The sequence below is a fragment of the Hylobates moloch genome, unplaced genomic scaffold, assembly GCF_009828535.3.
Source record: "Hylobates moloch isolate HMO894 unplaced genomic scaffold, HMol_V3 SCAFFOLD_6, whole genome shotgun sequence".
Lineage (NCBI taxonomy): Eukaryota > Metazoa > Chordata > Mammalia > Primates > Hylobatidae > Hylobates > Hylobates moloch.
The window spans coordinates 83171159-83187144 of record NW_026652281.1 but is presented as its reverse complement, the minus strand read 5'-3'; the positions used below and the strand labels follow the sequence as shown (position 1 = coordinate 83187144).

The 15986-nt window shown below is 38.0% G+C and overlaps 1 protein-coding gene across 1 annotated transcript; it reads right to left on the bottom strand.

Annotated features, from left to right (window-relative positions):
- Nucleotides 1-1846: 1846 nt before the first annotated feature.
- LOC116470585 (zinc finger protein 705A-like) lies at nucleotides 1847-7000 on the bottom strand. Its single transcript, XM_032156038.1, is given in 5 exon segments — nucleotides 1847-2431; nucleotides 3806-3888; nucleotides 4286-4381; nucleotides 5160-5286; nucleotides 6989-7000. Coding segments are annotated over 5 exon segments (903 nt in total).
- Nucleotides 7001-15986: the final 8986 nt, after the last annotated feature.

Below are 15986 nucleotides of genomic sequence, written 5' to 3'. Positions count from 1 at the left end.
CAATACATTTTCCAATTCTGAGGACAAGGCAGAGGAGGTCCCCTCTGTGAGAACTTTCATTTTGCTTCGGGAAATGTACATTGAATCAAATATAGGAAAGGCTTGCAAGGTGGCTGAGAGGTTCGACTGTTTTATCATGCTGGTATTTTATCTTCTGGACTGCAGTAAAAGGAGCACAGCTGTGTCTGTCTCTGTGTAATAACTCAGGACTTACCTGAATAAAATGTGGGGTGTCATGAGATGAACTGCTACCTCCAGTTAGAGACTCTCCAGGGACAAAACTTCAAGAGCCTTCTGAGGGATAGAAGAGAAGAGCTGCCTTATTCTCTGATCCCAGGTAACTGCTCAGAGACAGAGGCAAGGGCCGGGGACACCCAAATGCATATACTAAGTGTCTTTGATACAGCCTCCATTTCCCTGCTAAATCTATGCAATGACACACTGAGAAATCTGGCAAGTGGGGCTGAAGATCCCTGGTGTGTCAACTCGAGGGTTGGATGGAAACAAGTGGTTTTAGTAGACACTGAAGTAAAGGGAGGTGAGCTGTGAGGAAAGAGCTGTTGAAGACTGGGGAGACTCAGAAGTTGGGGTAGAATCTCAACCAAGAATCTCAGCCAAGGAGTGCAGATACAAACCGATTTGTTAGGGCTGCATAAATGAAGCAAGGACTTCACCAACATACTAAGTTTTTTCAACAACCGATTGTATTCTTTCAATATTTGTGTTGACCTTTTGGAAAAGTTTAATGAGATTTCTTATATAATTCTGCATTCAATTTATTCCCTGGTCACTTTGCTATTATACATTTACATGCCACATTTTTGTGAATAGACATTTTCTCAAATTTCTGAATTATTTTGCTAAAGTATGTGTTAAGAGTTTTTTCTAGAGGTCCACCTTCTTGACTCACTTTTCTGATGAGAAATCTATTAGATTTCTCCACAGTGATTTTCAAGTTTGATAGCTCCTCAATGTGAGAAACAATGTCAACTAAGAAATGAATTACCACTAAAGAATTTTCTCCTTTCAAGATGCTAACCATGTTTTGTCCAGTGTGAAATCTCACATGTGCCACAAGTGTTGCTCTATGAAGGAAGGCTTTCTCATGATTTTTCATTGCATAACTTCTCCAGTAAGAAGTATTTGGTATTCCAAGAGAATTCACTGCCCTTGGAAAAACTTTCCCTTCTTATTTAGCTTATAAAGGCTTTCCTCTCTTATTTTCCATTTAACAGCATTTTATCACTTTGTTTTCTTGTGAACATCAAGCCTGGGGCTTGGCCGAATGTTTATTCGCAGAAAATACAAATAAAGGGTTCATCCAAGTAAAGTTTTCTTATGTCATTTGACAATAAATTGTAAATAAAAACATTTTCGCACTGAATGCAGAGTTAGAGATTCTCTACCTGAAAGTCCCACATGTTTTAAGCTAAAGCTGTTGCTGAAGACTTTTAGTTTATTATGTTGACAGTTTCAGCTCTCTCATGTCATATATGATCAGATCACTAACAAGTCTTTGGTACATACATGTCATACAATTTCTCTTCCATATGAATTTGTTGATGTGGACTGAAGAATAAAGGTAACCGAAGTATCTTCCATGTTGATTACAGTATTTCTTCAAAATGTAGAGTCCTTTGGCATGTTTAGATGCTACAATTACAGCTGAAGTCTCTTCCGCATTCCTAACACCATGTCATCTAAAGTCAGAATATGTTCTGAAGAAGTTTATAATTTTCTCTCTGGGGTGAATTTTCTGATGCTATTTAAGATTAGTACATTGACTGAAGTCTTTCCCACATAAATGGCATTCATATCGCTTTTCTCCAGTCCGTGTTTTCTCATATCACCTAAGGTCAAAAGACAGACTGAAGGCCTTCCCACATAGAAGACAAGTATGTGGTTTCTGTCCAGTGTGAATTCTTTTGTTTCCTCTAAAGCCAGAGCTTTGACTAAAGGCTTTCCCACTTTTATCACATTCATAACACTTTTTTCCAAGGTGAGTCCTTTCATGTCTTCGAAGGTTAAAGGATTGAATAAAAGCTTTCCCACATTGATGACATTTATACGGTCTCTCTCCCATGTGAGTTTTCTCGTGTCTTCTAAGGTGAGAACACTGAGTGAAGGCTTTTCCACATAGATGACATGCATATGGCCTCTCTCCAGTGTGAGTCATCTTGTGCTGTCTAAGGTGAAAGTAATTAGTATAGGCCTTTTCACATAGATTACATTGATGTGATTTACCTTTAGTGTGAATTTGTTTATGTGGTTTAGGGGACAACTAATTACTAAGGGATTTTCCACACTGTTTGCTGACATAGGTTTTCTTTCCACTATGAGTTAACAAACACTGAGTTATTGTGGAACTGTGAGTGCAATCTTCTCCTGAATCATTACATTCAAAAGGATCCTCCAGAATGAGAGAGTTCTCCTTTGGGGACAAAGATTAAAAGTCTTAATGGTTTACCCATATACATCTATATATTCATTTCACTACCTTTGAATCCTAGACCAACCATTCAGTGGTAGACCCCAGTTGAAATCTTTCCAATGTTACTTGCGTGAAAGGAAATTAAATTTTGGGACCCCAAACTCATTTAACCAAAGGGAAAAATCAAGCTGGGAATTGGGTCATACAAACCTGCCTTCCCCTTCTGGTTCCTAAATAATATGGCTACAAGATGAAAAGCTACACGCCCCACCCCCCATATTTTGCCCACAAGGAAATTCCTCATTAGCTGTTAAAATTACACCATGGCAATACAAACTGATAGCTTCTCTTTACAGGTGCAGTCATCCCCAGTTCACCTGACACAAATGCATATCTGATTGTTTTCCTGCCCCATTTGCCTATGTTGTCTTATGTAAAATGCAGCTTTCCTCCATTATTCCTCTGCCTCATTTGTTTATATCATCTTATGTAAAAAAATCCAGATTCACTGAGCCAGAAAAATGCATGAATGACTATTTTTTCTACCCACCCTTTACATGAAAATTATGTACTTCTCAATATCCCACCCTTTCCCCTTTAAATTTGGAGCCTTCAAAATCATCTTTGGAGAAATGCATACACCTGTCCCCTGGGTGCATGTCCTTAACTTTGGCAAATAAATCTCCTAAAATGATTGAGACTTGTCTCGTCATTTTTCTCGATTGACACTTGCATACACATTATCTCCTGCAGACACAGATATGATCTCTTCTGTAAGATCCCAACTGCAGGCCGGGCGCGGTGGCTCACGCCTGTAATCCCAGCACTTTGGGAGGCCGAGGCGGGAGGATCACAAGGTCAGGAGATTGAGACCATCCTGGTTAACACAGTGAAACCCCGTCTCTACTAAGAAATAAAAAAAAAAAATTAGCCGGGCGGGGTGGCGGACCCCTGTAGTCCCAGCTACTCGGGAGGCCGAGGCAGGAGAATGGCGTGAACCCCAGGGGGCAGAGCCTGCAGTGAGCTGAGATCGTGCCACTGCACTCCAGCCTGGGCCACGGCAAGACTCTGTCTCAAAAAAAAAAAAAAAAAGATCCCAACTGCAGAGTTATTGCATTAATTGTGATGATATCAATATCTTTCAGTGTCTGGGCATGAGCAATGTATATTCACTTGTTCTATTTTATAGATCTCATGTTATGGTTTAGAACACAGGTCAATTCATTCACTAAATTCAAAGTATCCAATTTTTTTTTGCTTAGAAAGCACTTAATGCCAGCCTAATTACAGTCAGGTGATTGTGATTCATTACTAAATTAACCTATTACCATGTCTTTAACTTAGATGACTGGGGTACACAGCTATAAAACTTACCATTGTCATACTGGTGGATGCATCTTTTCTGATGACAGGATGCATGGATATCATGTGTTTTTTCTTAAGGGCACTTTCCCTGTCTGAAATAATTGAAAAATAAATTGTTACATTGGTATTATGGTAATAAAATTGTTTGAAAAGGCCCAAGGCCCATTTACTTTTTTTCAAAAATTGACACTTAGATGTGGCAAGTGTGTCAAATGAAGAAACTACTTGAATAGAAGAAATAGATTGTATAGTGTCAGCAATTAGAAAAGATTTTTAAAATTAAAATGTGAAAAGAGTTAAAATGGAGATGAGCTATCAGGTAAACAGAGGGATAGTCTTCACAGGGGTATCAGGAAGAGTCAGCCTGTGAAAGTTTACTACATTTTAGAAATTATCACTCATTTAATAAAACCACTAATTAATATTCAACTGATATTGTTTATTGACAAAGCACCTCCTCCTATTAGAGCACAGGACCCTGTTGCTTACCTGGAATCTGGTCTTGAAGAAATTCTCTTCCTTCTTGCCACAGCTCATTTCCTTGCTCCAGCTGCAAAATTATATAGGATTTGCTTATCTGGTACCCTGTTAGTGGAAAGAATACACGTGTTTTGAGTTCACTGCCAATAAATGTGCATTATCACCAAGTGTAAGGCAGGCTATCAAGGAAGAATAAAAACAGTGAAGTCAGCTCAGGCCACAAGACCTAGAACACAGAAAACTCCCCAGGATTTTTCTGACCCAACATGAGACTAGAAAATAAATCCAAACCAAAGGTCCATCAGGAAAAGGAAATTCAAAACAGTTAGGATCTATGAATGCTGAGTCCATGCCTAAGTTCCAAGACACAATGCATAATACACAGTCTTTTCAGAAAGAGAGTAATTAAATCTCTGCACAGTGTGTTTATTATTATTCTCATGCAGAATGAAAAAAGACATTCGATTTACAAAAATAATTGGTGTTCTATATGGAAAAGATATTGCTATTGTTTTCACTAATTGGTCTCAGCCTAAGCATAGTGAATAAAGCAGAAGAGTTATTTAGAAAATATTTAATTTAATACATTGAAAATATTCATTAAGTTCCCAGGTCTGTTCTGAGTATTAGAGACTGAGTACCAAAGAAACTATGAAATCCTTGTCAAGATTACATTCTAATTGAGTGACAAACTAAATAAAATAAAATAACAAGAAAGATATTTCTTTCAGACAGATTTAGAGAGTTCAAACTTTTTTCAGACGAGATCTGTGAGAGAATCAGAGAAGAGATTAGAGTGAGATATAGGGAAGCTGTTCTAACACTTATTGAATGAATGAGTGAATGTGTGTCTACATACATACGTGAATGTTGAGGGACTCACTGAGGGACACCAGGTGACTGATATTTTCCAGCATCACATCTCTGTACAGCTTTCTCTTGGATGTGTCCATCATGGCCCACTCTTCCTGGGTGAAGTCAATAGCTACATCTTCAAAAGTCACTTTCTTCTAAAACATCACACACATTTTAGTTTAGACAGAGAAATCCCTTTCAATGTCCAAAAGTGGAAGGCTGAGATGACATAGCTAGGAGCTGGGTATGCAGAATACTCAGTGTTTTGGGTTCCAGCCAGTTCATTCTCAGTACTAAGCTGGTATCTGCCTTTCAGATTCACTCACAGAGACATACCTACTCTGAATCCATTAAACTTTACTATAAAGAAATATCGCATGAGGTGTGGCATAATATAACCCAGATATTTTTCAGTAATGTGTTAATCACCTCTACATAACTGATTATAAAATTTTCACTTGAACATTCATAAATAAAATGAAATTCGCCATGAATTTCAAGTAAATTACAGATTTATCACAAGGCAACTAACCATGATTTACTAATTTTTAAACATGACTGTGATGAAATAAATTATTTCTCTAGATGAACCACAGGTTTCTCACCAATCGAATGGTTAAAAGACCTATTATGTGTTTTGAATAATCTAATGAACTAATAGAAAACATGTATCCTATCTAGCAAATATTTATTAAATATAAGTCATTGGTCCCTTATTCATTAAAAAGTTAGAAAGTAATGAACCAGACTCCAGCATTCTTCAGAACTGAACAAGCTTTATGCAGAATATAAGATTCAATTCATACATATAGTCTCTCTAATGTTATGTAATTCAGGTGTTCATGACAAGGCTTAAAGAAAGTCTAGCAGCACAAGACAAGACCGCAGAGGCTGCTATACTGAGGAAGTCTTAGTCTGATGATTTCTGTGATATGAAGCCTCCTGTTCTCAACTTTCTCTCGGCAATCCAAACATCAGTTATCATTGTTTCTCTTTTAAATTTACCTTGTCACTTCACTTGTTCAAGGATTTAAAAAGCCTCTTTATTTATTTTTTTTATTTTCTAACCAGCCCTTATAAAGCATTTCCACAGAACCCTAAATTGTACTCTATCTACTATATTCCTTCTTCTGAGTGTGCAACCATAATTAAATAATTATATTTCTTATATGTTACTTTCAGTTACCAGAAGGAAAAAAGGTTAATTACCAAAAGGTAAAATGAATGGGGATAAGAATAATAATGACTTCTTTAGTTGTCCTTTCACAAAGTTTTTAAAAGCTCAAATATATTTTATCAAACTCTTCTTTTCCCTCAACACTGCACAGCTCTTGCCCAAGTCCTATCACACTGGATTTATTGAACTCAGCTGCTAGAACATCAGACTCATTGTTGGGCTGTGATATTCTGCTCTTCACTCATCTCTATCACCTGCATTTATCACAATCCTAAGTCTATTTCAGCCAACAGTACAGTTAATGTGTCAATTATTTCCCTATGAGATTATAGGATGGATAGAAGAAAAAGAAACGTATAGATGAAATCTCTCATATCTTTTTTAGTAAATAGTCTTAATAGGGGCTGGAATAAAGTAGTGTAATATTAGAAATTATATTGATAATTTAGGAGTCTTTGACACATGATACCCAACCTAGAGTCCTGAGAAAACTTAATTGGAGACCAGATACCTGAAAGCCTCCTGATTGCATTTGGAACACCCAGGCTGGGTGGATTTTGCATCGTAAAAACAAAACAAAAAAAAGAATAAAAATGAAACACCCATGCAAATTGGAGAAAACTGCCCATTTGCCAGCAATATGGGTATAATTTCAGTAGAAAGAGGCATCCCCTACTCACCAGTGGATGCATTGTCAAGAACTCAGTTTCTCTCTGTCTTCCTCTGGATTTCCACTTGCAGACACTTCAGGCAATAAGAAAAGCTGAGGTTGGAGAAAGAACATGTGAGACACCAGTCTTGTGCACAATTTTCAGATCAACTTGTGACGAAAAGCCAGACTTTCACTGAAGTGTGACACCACCTGCACCACAGCCTAACCAACAGACAAAAACACGAAGAGGCCTCTCCTCTTTTCCCATGGTCAAAATTAGGAAGCCTATGACTATAGTTGCTAATAAAGAAGGAACACACATATCTTGTGAATGAGAACATCAAAAGCACTGAGTTTTGTATGTTAATTGGCACAAGTCCAGATATTCAATTCTCTCACTGATTTTAAAACACAGGGAATCCCTGACTCCATCCACATGTGGAATATAATTTCCACCTATAGATAAACACTGTGGGATTTCTCAGATTTTATTATCCTAGCTTTATGCCCTAGCAGTGTTTCTCCAACACCCATCACAGCCCTCTGAAGCCTTGTTCCACTTTTACTTTCTCTCAACTCTGACTTTTGTATTTCCCCTTGGAACTTGGAAAAAAACAAGTAAGAATCTGTTTTAGGGTCGAGTGCGGTGGCTCACGCCTGTAATCCCAGCAATTTGGGAGGCCAAGGCGGGCGGATCACCTGAGGTCAAGGGCTCGAGACTAGCCTGGCCAACATGGTGAAACCCCATCTCTACTAAAAATACAAAAATTAGCTGGGTATGGTGGTGCTTGCCTGTAATCCCAGCTACTCAGGAGGCTGAAGAAGGAGAATCACTTGAACCCAGGAGGCAGAGATTACAGTGAGCTGAGATCCTACCACTGCACTCCAGCGAGGGCGACAGAGCGAGACTCTGTCTCAAAAAAAGAAAAAAATCTGTTTTAGGATGGGGATAATCAATTCAGGGATTTATTTCATTTAGAGGGTCAACACTCCCATCCTGCTAATCTAGCCCTTAAAATCTCCTGCATCAGAAATTAGCAGGAGTACCCTGAGTCATGGTGTTTCTGTCCTGTGTATACAGTCAAAATCCTCTAGGATGCTCAGAAAATACAAAATGACTTAGGGGTGGGAGAAATTTAGCAGCTCAATCTGATATTTTACTAACATGGTACCTAAAACTCTTGCAATCATGGTTTATATTAGTCTTTGTTAGTTGCAATATCTCTGATTATCATGATATATATTTGCTGAGAAATACTGATGGCCATGTATATAGTCATACATAGATATGTAGGTATATAGGTGCATATGTTTATATGAATGTATGTGTTTGAGACAGGGGGAAACATGCATGTATTATTTCCCTGCTAAAACTATAAAAATAATTAAATATATTTTAGGTACAAATGATAATTATGTATCAGAAACAAAAAACTTACTGACCCATTTGTACATGAAGTCCAGGAAAAACAAAAAGAGTAACTTTGTATTAATTGTGACATTGTGCTTACAGATGTACATATATTTCCTTATTGAACCCTCATAGTAACCCTGCTGATTATAGCTTATTTACCAATTTAATAAATGATCAACAGGGTTTGAAAAATATGACAAAATTACAAAATTAGAAAATGACCCAGCAGTACTCTTAATTATATTCTCCCTGTCGCTGCCTCTTCTTGCTTTTTGACAAAATTACTCCCTTAACCAAGGTTCTCTATGATTCTGGGGACTCCAGCATTTAGAACCCAGTTCCCAAACATCATTGTGTCTATTTTTACTGCCACATTTAATGCACATTTACAGACTTCAACAAGCACTTCTCAATATCAACATTTTTCTTATTCCTTGGACTATTTTCTACATCTGTTCATCAAGACTCCAGTAACATACGAATCCATCTGCCTGTCCCTTCCATGAATGTACCTGACAGCATATATATTATGTAGTCTATAATTCAAGCAGAACAGATATTCCTTCAAAAAAATAAGATATTAGAGAATGCCTACAAAGCTTCAGTGAAACCAGCTGTAACCCTTAATATTATTACCATGTAAACTCTTCCTTGAATATCAAAATAAGATTCCGGCTTTAGAGAATACTTGTGTGTAATTATAACCCAAACATGAACTAAAAGTAATTTAACTGGCCATATACAGACTGTGCCAGGGACAAAAAAGGACAAATATTATAAGAAAGTTAAAGCATACTTATTTCATAAACGACTTTTTTGTGGAATCTATAAAAATTATTTCAAGATATAGAGATTAAATATATTTCAAAACACATACATACACAAGCAATCTTTAGGAGAAACTTTTAAAAACTTATGTTATGGGTCTAAAATTTTCATTAATTCATGGAAAAAAATGTATTGACAAACTTCTCACCAGAGCAGGAATAACAACTTATGTATTTGGTGACTTCAAGATGAGAGCCTGCACAGCTTAGTATCTCCCTCCAGATGTGTCTCTTTTTTTTTTTTTTTTTTTGGCGGAGTTTCGCTCTTGTTGCCCTGGAGTGCAGTGGTGCGATCTCGGCTCACTGCAACCTCCACTTCCCGGGTTCAAGCAATTCTCCAGCCTCAGCCTCCTGAGTAGCTGGGATAACAGGTATGCGTCATCGTGCTCGGCTAATTTTGTTTTTTTAGTCAAGATGGGGTTTCTCCATTTTGGTCGGGCTGGTCTGGAACTCTTGACCTCAGGTGATTCACCCACCTCCGCCTCTCAAAGTGCTAGGATTACAGGCATGAGCCACCGTGTCCAGCCCAGATCTCTTAAAAAGTCATGAGGAAGGAGCCATTCTGCATCCTCAATATTACCTTAATATTTTAAGAGCACCCGTAACAATTAAGAGGCCGACTTATGACTTCCTAGCCCTTTCACGGCTATTTAAACACACCTTAGTGAAGTATTAGGAATGCAGTATTAGATCTCAAGTTCCTGGACAACAAAACCATGTTCTCCAACAGATCTTCAGTAAAAGTAGCTGATGTCTATATTCTTTTGCCTGTCCTTTCTCTTCCTTTTAATTCAGAATTGCAGTCTCAAAAAGTGATATTATTTAGTAGATTCTCTCAGTTCTCAACACCAGTGCTATAAAATGTTGAGTGACATCTCAGGTGCTAGGGAAACAGCAGCTGACATTCTAGCAATGCACAAATAGAAAAGCAAAGATCACCACAGATAAAAGAGAATAATTTTTTTAAAGTATGAAACCAAAATGAATATGTATCAGATTACACTATAAATGGAAAATCCTATTATCTTGACTGGATTGCAAGTCAAAACCTCTCATGGCTTCCAACATCCAATATATTCAAAGCAGTTCAGGAATGGTGAAAGTGGAATGGAATTTAAAATCATTCTAAGGTTTTATGTGTGAAAGCACCATGCCCTGAAACAAAATATTTAAAGTGCATGATGAACACTGCATACAAAGTTTGTGTAACGAGAGAGGAAAAATCTCACATTTTTAAAAAAGGAATATGCAATATATTTACATACAATAAAATAAAATTAAAATAACAGCAATGGAAGACAGAATGTAACATCTGAAAATCAAGGGAGAAATCTATTTTAAATAAACTTGGCACAATTTTTAAAGTTATGAAAAATAATAATACCTGAATATAGTACGTAAAAGTACCAATACAATAAAGCTAAAACAATATCCATGGAAAAACTATTTGCTATACATTATTTTAAAAAAAATCTAAGTACTTACCTCAATAAGGTAAATGAATGAAATTTAAAAATTGCCTGAGAAAATCTATGGAAAGAAATGAATATACAGAAGCAGAATACAATTTAACTATAAAACACACAAATAGAATTTAAAAATAAGTGACAGCCAACATGCCCAACACGACTTTCTGTGATTAAATAAATTCTCTATATCTGCATTGTCCAATGCAGTAACTACCACACATATGTAGTTACAAAATTTCTAGTTTGGCCACGAATTTGGCTATTACTACTAAGGATATGCCATTTAGTTATTTAATTATAATTAATTTACCGTTTATAGTCACATGTGACTAGTAGTTACTATATTGGCCATTGCAAATCTAGAATCTTGGAGGAGGCAGTTGAAATAATGAGATACGGCCAAAACAAAAATGGAAAAGGCACACAAATAGTCGACACAGAATATGAGAATGTGAAGTAACAATTCACACAATAAAATTTAATAATGAGCTGCTGCCTCAATGGGACAAATGTCTAACGATATACAAGGCTTGTCTTGTTACAGGTAGAAGAGCATGAGCAGGGCAGGAGAGGGCTCTTCCCCTACCTACTAGAGACGTCAGGTGATGGCCTGTCAATTACCACATTGCCTCCCTAAAAATGATAATTAGGCAGCACCAGAGAGAGGCCATTTCCTGATGGTCTAAACCTGTTAACATCAAAAATGTTAATTAAATGCAGACCCCAGGAAGAAGCAACTTCTTAGGCATGCATGCTAAGAGACAAAAATGGCAAAGTATAATCTTCCGGGGGCACACTCCACCGGAAAAGGAAAGAAAGCCACAGATGGACATGCATATAACTCCCTAAACACACCGTGCATGCTCAGTTCCAAAGGGTAAGGAAAGCACTGTGCATGCCAGAATCTCTCCCTAAAGGAAGAATCATGAAAAAGAGACAAACCCATCACAGGATCAAGGTTAAAGGCCCTTCTCTTTTCTCTCTAGGACCTTCAGGCATCCGCTTGGGTCTCTTCCAAGAGAATTTTCCTTTAGTTCCTGTCCTAAAGCCATTTTAAATAAACTTCCACTCCTGCTCTGAAATTTACCTCAGTCTCTTTTTCCGCTGTATGCCCCTCAGTCAAATTCTTTCTTCTGAGGAGGCAACGACTGAAGCTGCTTATGGACCCATGCAGATGTGCTGCCAGTAACTGGAATCTCTTCGACTGGTTACAGTATCATTGTAAGGGAATGAGGCCAGTTCACATCTCAGTGCTTGGAGAACTCACCAGAAATAAAAAGTTGGAGGATGCAGTGAACTTATCTACCTTCCAAGGCAAGTCCCAAAAGCAAGCAGAAAGACTCTCTTTCTTCAAGGTCTTAAACTCTTCAGATGCTCCTTCTCTGGGAAAATGCATCCTCTGATTGGCTTCCCCTTATATACAGAAAAAAAAAAAATTAATAAAGCTAATCACCACTACATTCCAAGAGACATGCCCTGATTGCACAGACACTGAACCTAATCAAAACTTCATTCTGGAGACACACCCTGTTCAATTTGATTGCATTTTTGAGACAACTACTAAAAACCCTCATATAAAGTTGGAAACCAAAGAGTTAGGCTATTTTGAAGGAAAAATAGGAAGATTCATTCCTTTTTTTATTCATAAGTACTTTTGAGTGTATTATATATACTAGAAAGCATTCACAGTCAAGAGATACAACAAGAAACCAGACAAACTAGAGTCTTATGGAGACTGTATATTCTAAAATTCTTTGGAGGTAAACTGGCCTTGAAAATAAATGGAAGGCGAATATATATAAAAAGTTTCAATGTTCATGATGATGTAAAAAAATAAAATATATTGCAGAAATGAAGTCAGGAAGTGTTAGGGGTCATGTAGTACTTGTAAGACCACTGGTATTGTCTGAAAGTCAAGCAGGCTGCAGAAATTTAGGTAACTAAAAGCAAAGCAGATGCTAATAGAAGACAATGAAGAAAGGACCTCAAAGACATTTCAGAGACCTTGGCTGGTGGCAGTCCCTCCCTTCAAAGGCCTGGAGCCCTAGGAGGGAAGAATGGTTTTGTGGGCTGGGCCTAGGGCTACACCACCATGGGCAAGTGCAGGACAGTGCTCACAGCATTCTAGATCTCAGCCACTCCAGCTCCAGCCATGGCTAAAAGGACCCCAGACACAGTTTGGGCCACTGCTTTAGAGAGTGCGAGCCATAAGCCTTGGCAATTTCCATGGGGTTTTAAACCTGCAGGTGCACAAAGTACAGGAGTACACTGCTGATCAAGACATACCTGAGACTGGGCAATTTACAAAAGAAAGAGGTTTAATTGGACTTAGAGTTCCACATGGCTGGGGGGAGGCAGAAGGCGAAAAGCATGTCTTACATCACAGTAGGCAAGTGAGAGAATGACAGCCAAGCAAAATTGGTTTCCCTTATCAAACCATCAGAACTTGTGAGACTTATTCACTACCATGAGAACAGTATGGAAGAAACTGCCCCCATGGTTCAGTTATCGCCACTGGGTCCCCCCACAACATGTGGGATTTATGGGAGTACAATTTGAGGTGAGATTTGGGTGGGGATACAGAACCAAGCCATATCAGAAGCCTTTGCCTGGATTTCAAAAGATGTATGGAAAAGCTTCTATGTCCAGTAGAAGTCTGCTGGGGTGGAGACTTCATGGCGATTGTCTACTACAGCAGTGCAGAGGGAAAATGTGGGGTTGGAGCCCCCACAGAGTCCCCTCTGGGGCACTGCCTAGTGGAGCTGTGAGAAGACAGCCACCATCCTCCAGACCCTAGAGTGGTAGATCCACTGACAGCTTGCACCCTGAGCCTGGAAAAGCTGCAGGCACTCAACACTAGCCCTTGACAGTAGCCATGGGGACTGACCCTTGTATCCAAAAGAAAATAAATTGTTCTATCATAAAGACATGTGCACTCATATATTTATTATAGCTTTATTTGCAATAGCAAAGACATGGAATCAACCTAGATGTCCATCAATGTTAGATTGGATAGAGAAAATACAGTATATGTACACCATGGAATACTACACAACCATAAAATAATTATGTCCTTTGCACCAACATGGATGCAGCTGGAGGCCATTATTCTAAAATAATGCAGGAAGAGAAAACCAAATACCATATGTTCTTAGTTATAAGTGAGAACAAAGCATTGGATACACGTGGACATAAAAATCAGAACAACAGATACTGGGGAATACTATAGGGGGAAGGGAAGGTGGGGACAAAGGCCTGAAAAACTATTTATTGGGTACTATGTTTTCTACCTGGGTTACAAGATCATTCATACTCCAAGCCTCAGCATCACACAATGTGCCAATGTAAAAACCTGCACATGCATCCCCTGAATCTAAAATAAAAGTTGAAATGTTTTTTTAAATTGACAAAGATCTGGCTAACATGGTGAAACCCTGTCTCCACTAAAAAAAAAAAAAAAAAGAAAAAAAATTAGCTGGGCATGGTGGTGGGCACCTGTAGTCCCAGCTACTAGGGAGGCTGAGGCAGAAGAATGATATGAACCCAGGAGGCGGAGCTTGCAGTGAGCCGAGATCTTGCCACTGCACTCCAGCCTGGGTGACAGAGCAAGACTCTATCTCAAAAAAAAAAAAAAAAAAGAAGGGGGGCAAAGATCTGAATAGACATTTCCCAGAAAAAGAGATACAAATGGCCAACAAATATATGAAAAAATTCTTACCATCTCTAATCAACAGGGGGATGCAAATAAAAACCACCATGAAATATCACCTGATGCCTCTTAGAATAGCTATTATCAAAAAGAAGATGTATAGCAAGTATTAGTGAGGATGTGGAGAAAAGTTAACCCTTGTATAGTTGTGGTGGAAATACAAATTAATATGTCCATTTCAGATAATAGTATGAAGGTTTCTCAAAAATTTTTAAAATAAAACTATCTGCTGATGAGGCTGTTGAGATATAAGAACACTTTTACACTGTGGGTGGGAATGTAAATTAGTTCAGCCATTGTGGAAGACAGTATTGTGATTCCTCAAAGACCTACAACAAGAAATACCACTTGACTCAGCAATCCCATTACTGGGTATATACCCAAAGGGATATAAATCATTCTATTATAAAGATACATGCACACATATGTTCACTGCAGCACTATTCACAGTAGCAAAGACATGGAATGAACCCAAATGTCCATCAGTGACAGACTGGATAAAGAAAATGTGGTACATATACACCATGGAATACTATGCAGCCATAAAAAGGAATGAGATCATGTCCTTTGCAGGAACACGGATGGAGATGGAAACCATTATCCTCAGCAAACTAACCCAGGAACAGAAAACCAAACACGACATGTTCTCACTTATAAGTGGGAGCAGAACAATGAGAAAACATGGATACTGGGAGGGGAACAACACACACTGGGGCCTGTTAGGAGGCAGGTGGAGGGAGAGTATCAAGATAAATGGCTAATACATATATGCAATGGAATATTATTCAGTGTTACATAATAATGAAACCCTGTCATTTGTGACAACATGGATGGACTTGGAGGGCATTACATTATATGAAATAGGCCAATCACAGAATGACAATTACTATATTATTTCACTTGTATTTGAACTCTAAAATAGACAAACTCACAAAAGCAGAGAGTAGAATCATGGTTGCCAGGGGCCGTGGTGCTGGGGAAATGGGTAGAAGTGATTAGTGCACAAAGTTTCAGATATACCACATAAGTAAGTTCTGGAGATCTTGTTTACAGCATAGTGCTTATAGCTAAAAATACTGTATTGCATACTTAAAATTTGCTAAAAGGGTAGATTTTGTGTTCTTACCAAAATTTATTACCAATAATAATAATAATAATAATGGGGGGGACTTTGGGAGGTGAAGGATATGTTTATAATCTTGATGGTAGTGATGTGTTCATAGTGTATACTTATCCCCAAACTCACGAGATGTACACCTTAAATATGTACAGCTTTTTAAATGTAATCATAGCTTAACAAAGTGGGTTAGAAAAAACAAGAGGGGGTTGGTTAAAAAATTTAAAAGGAAGGGTAGATGTTCCTTTGTTTTTCTCTCTTGGCTTTTTTCTTTCCTGCTGCCTGGAATTCAAAAATGATAGGTGGGGATTTAGCAGCCAAACTAGAGCCTCTTCTAAAGTATAGCAGAGCAGAGAGCTGGAAGGGGCCTGCGTCTCTAATGTTTGGCAAGTATCTGTACTAGCCATTGTAGGTGTAACTATAGCTTTAAATGAGGGAGAAATAAACTTCTGCCTTGTTTAAGCCACTTTGTTCAGACATTAATTTTATA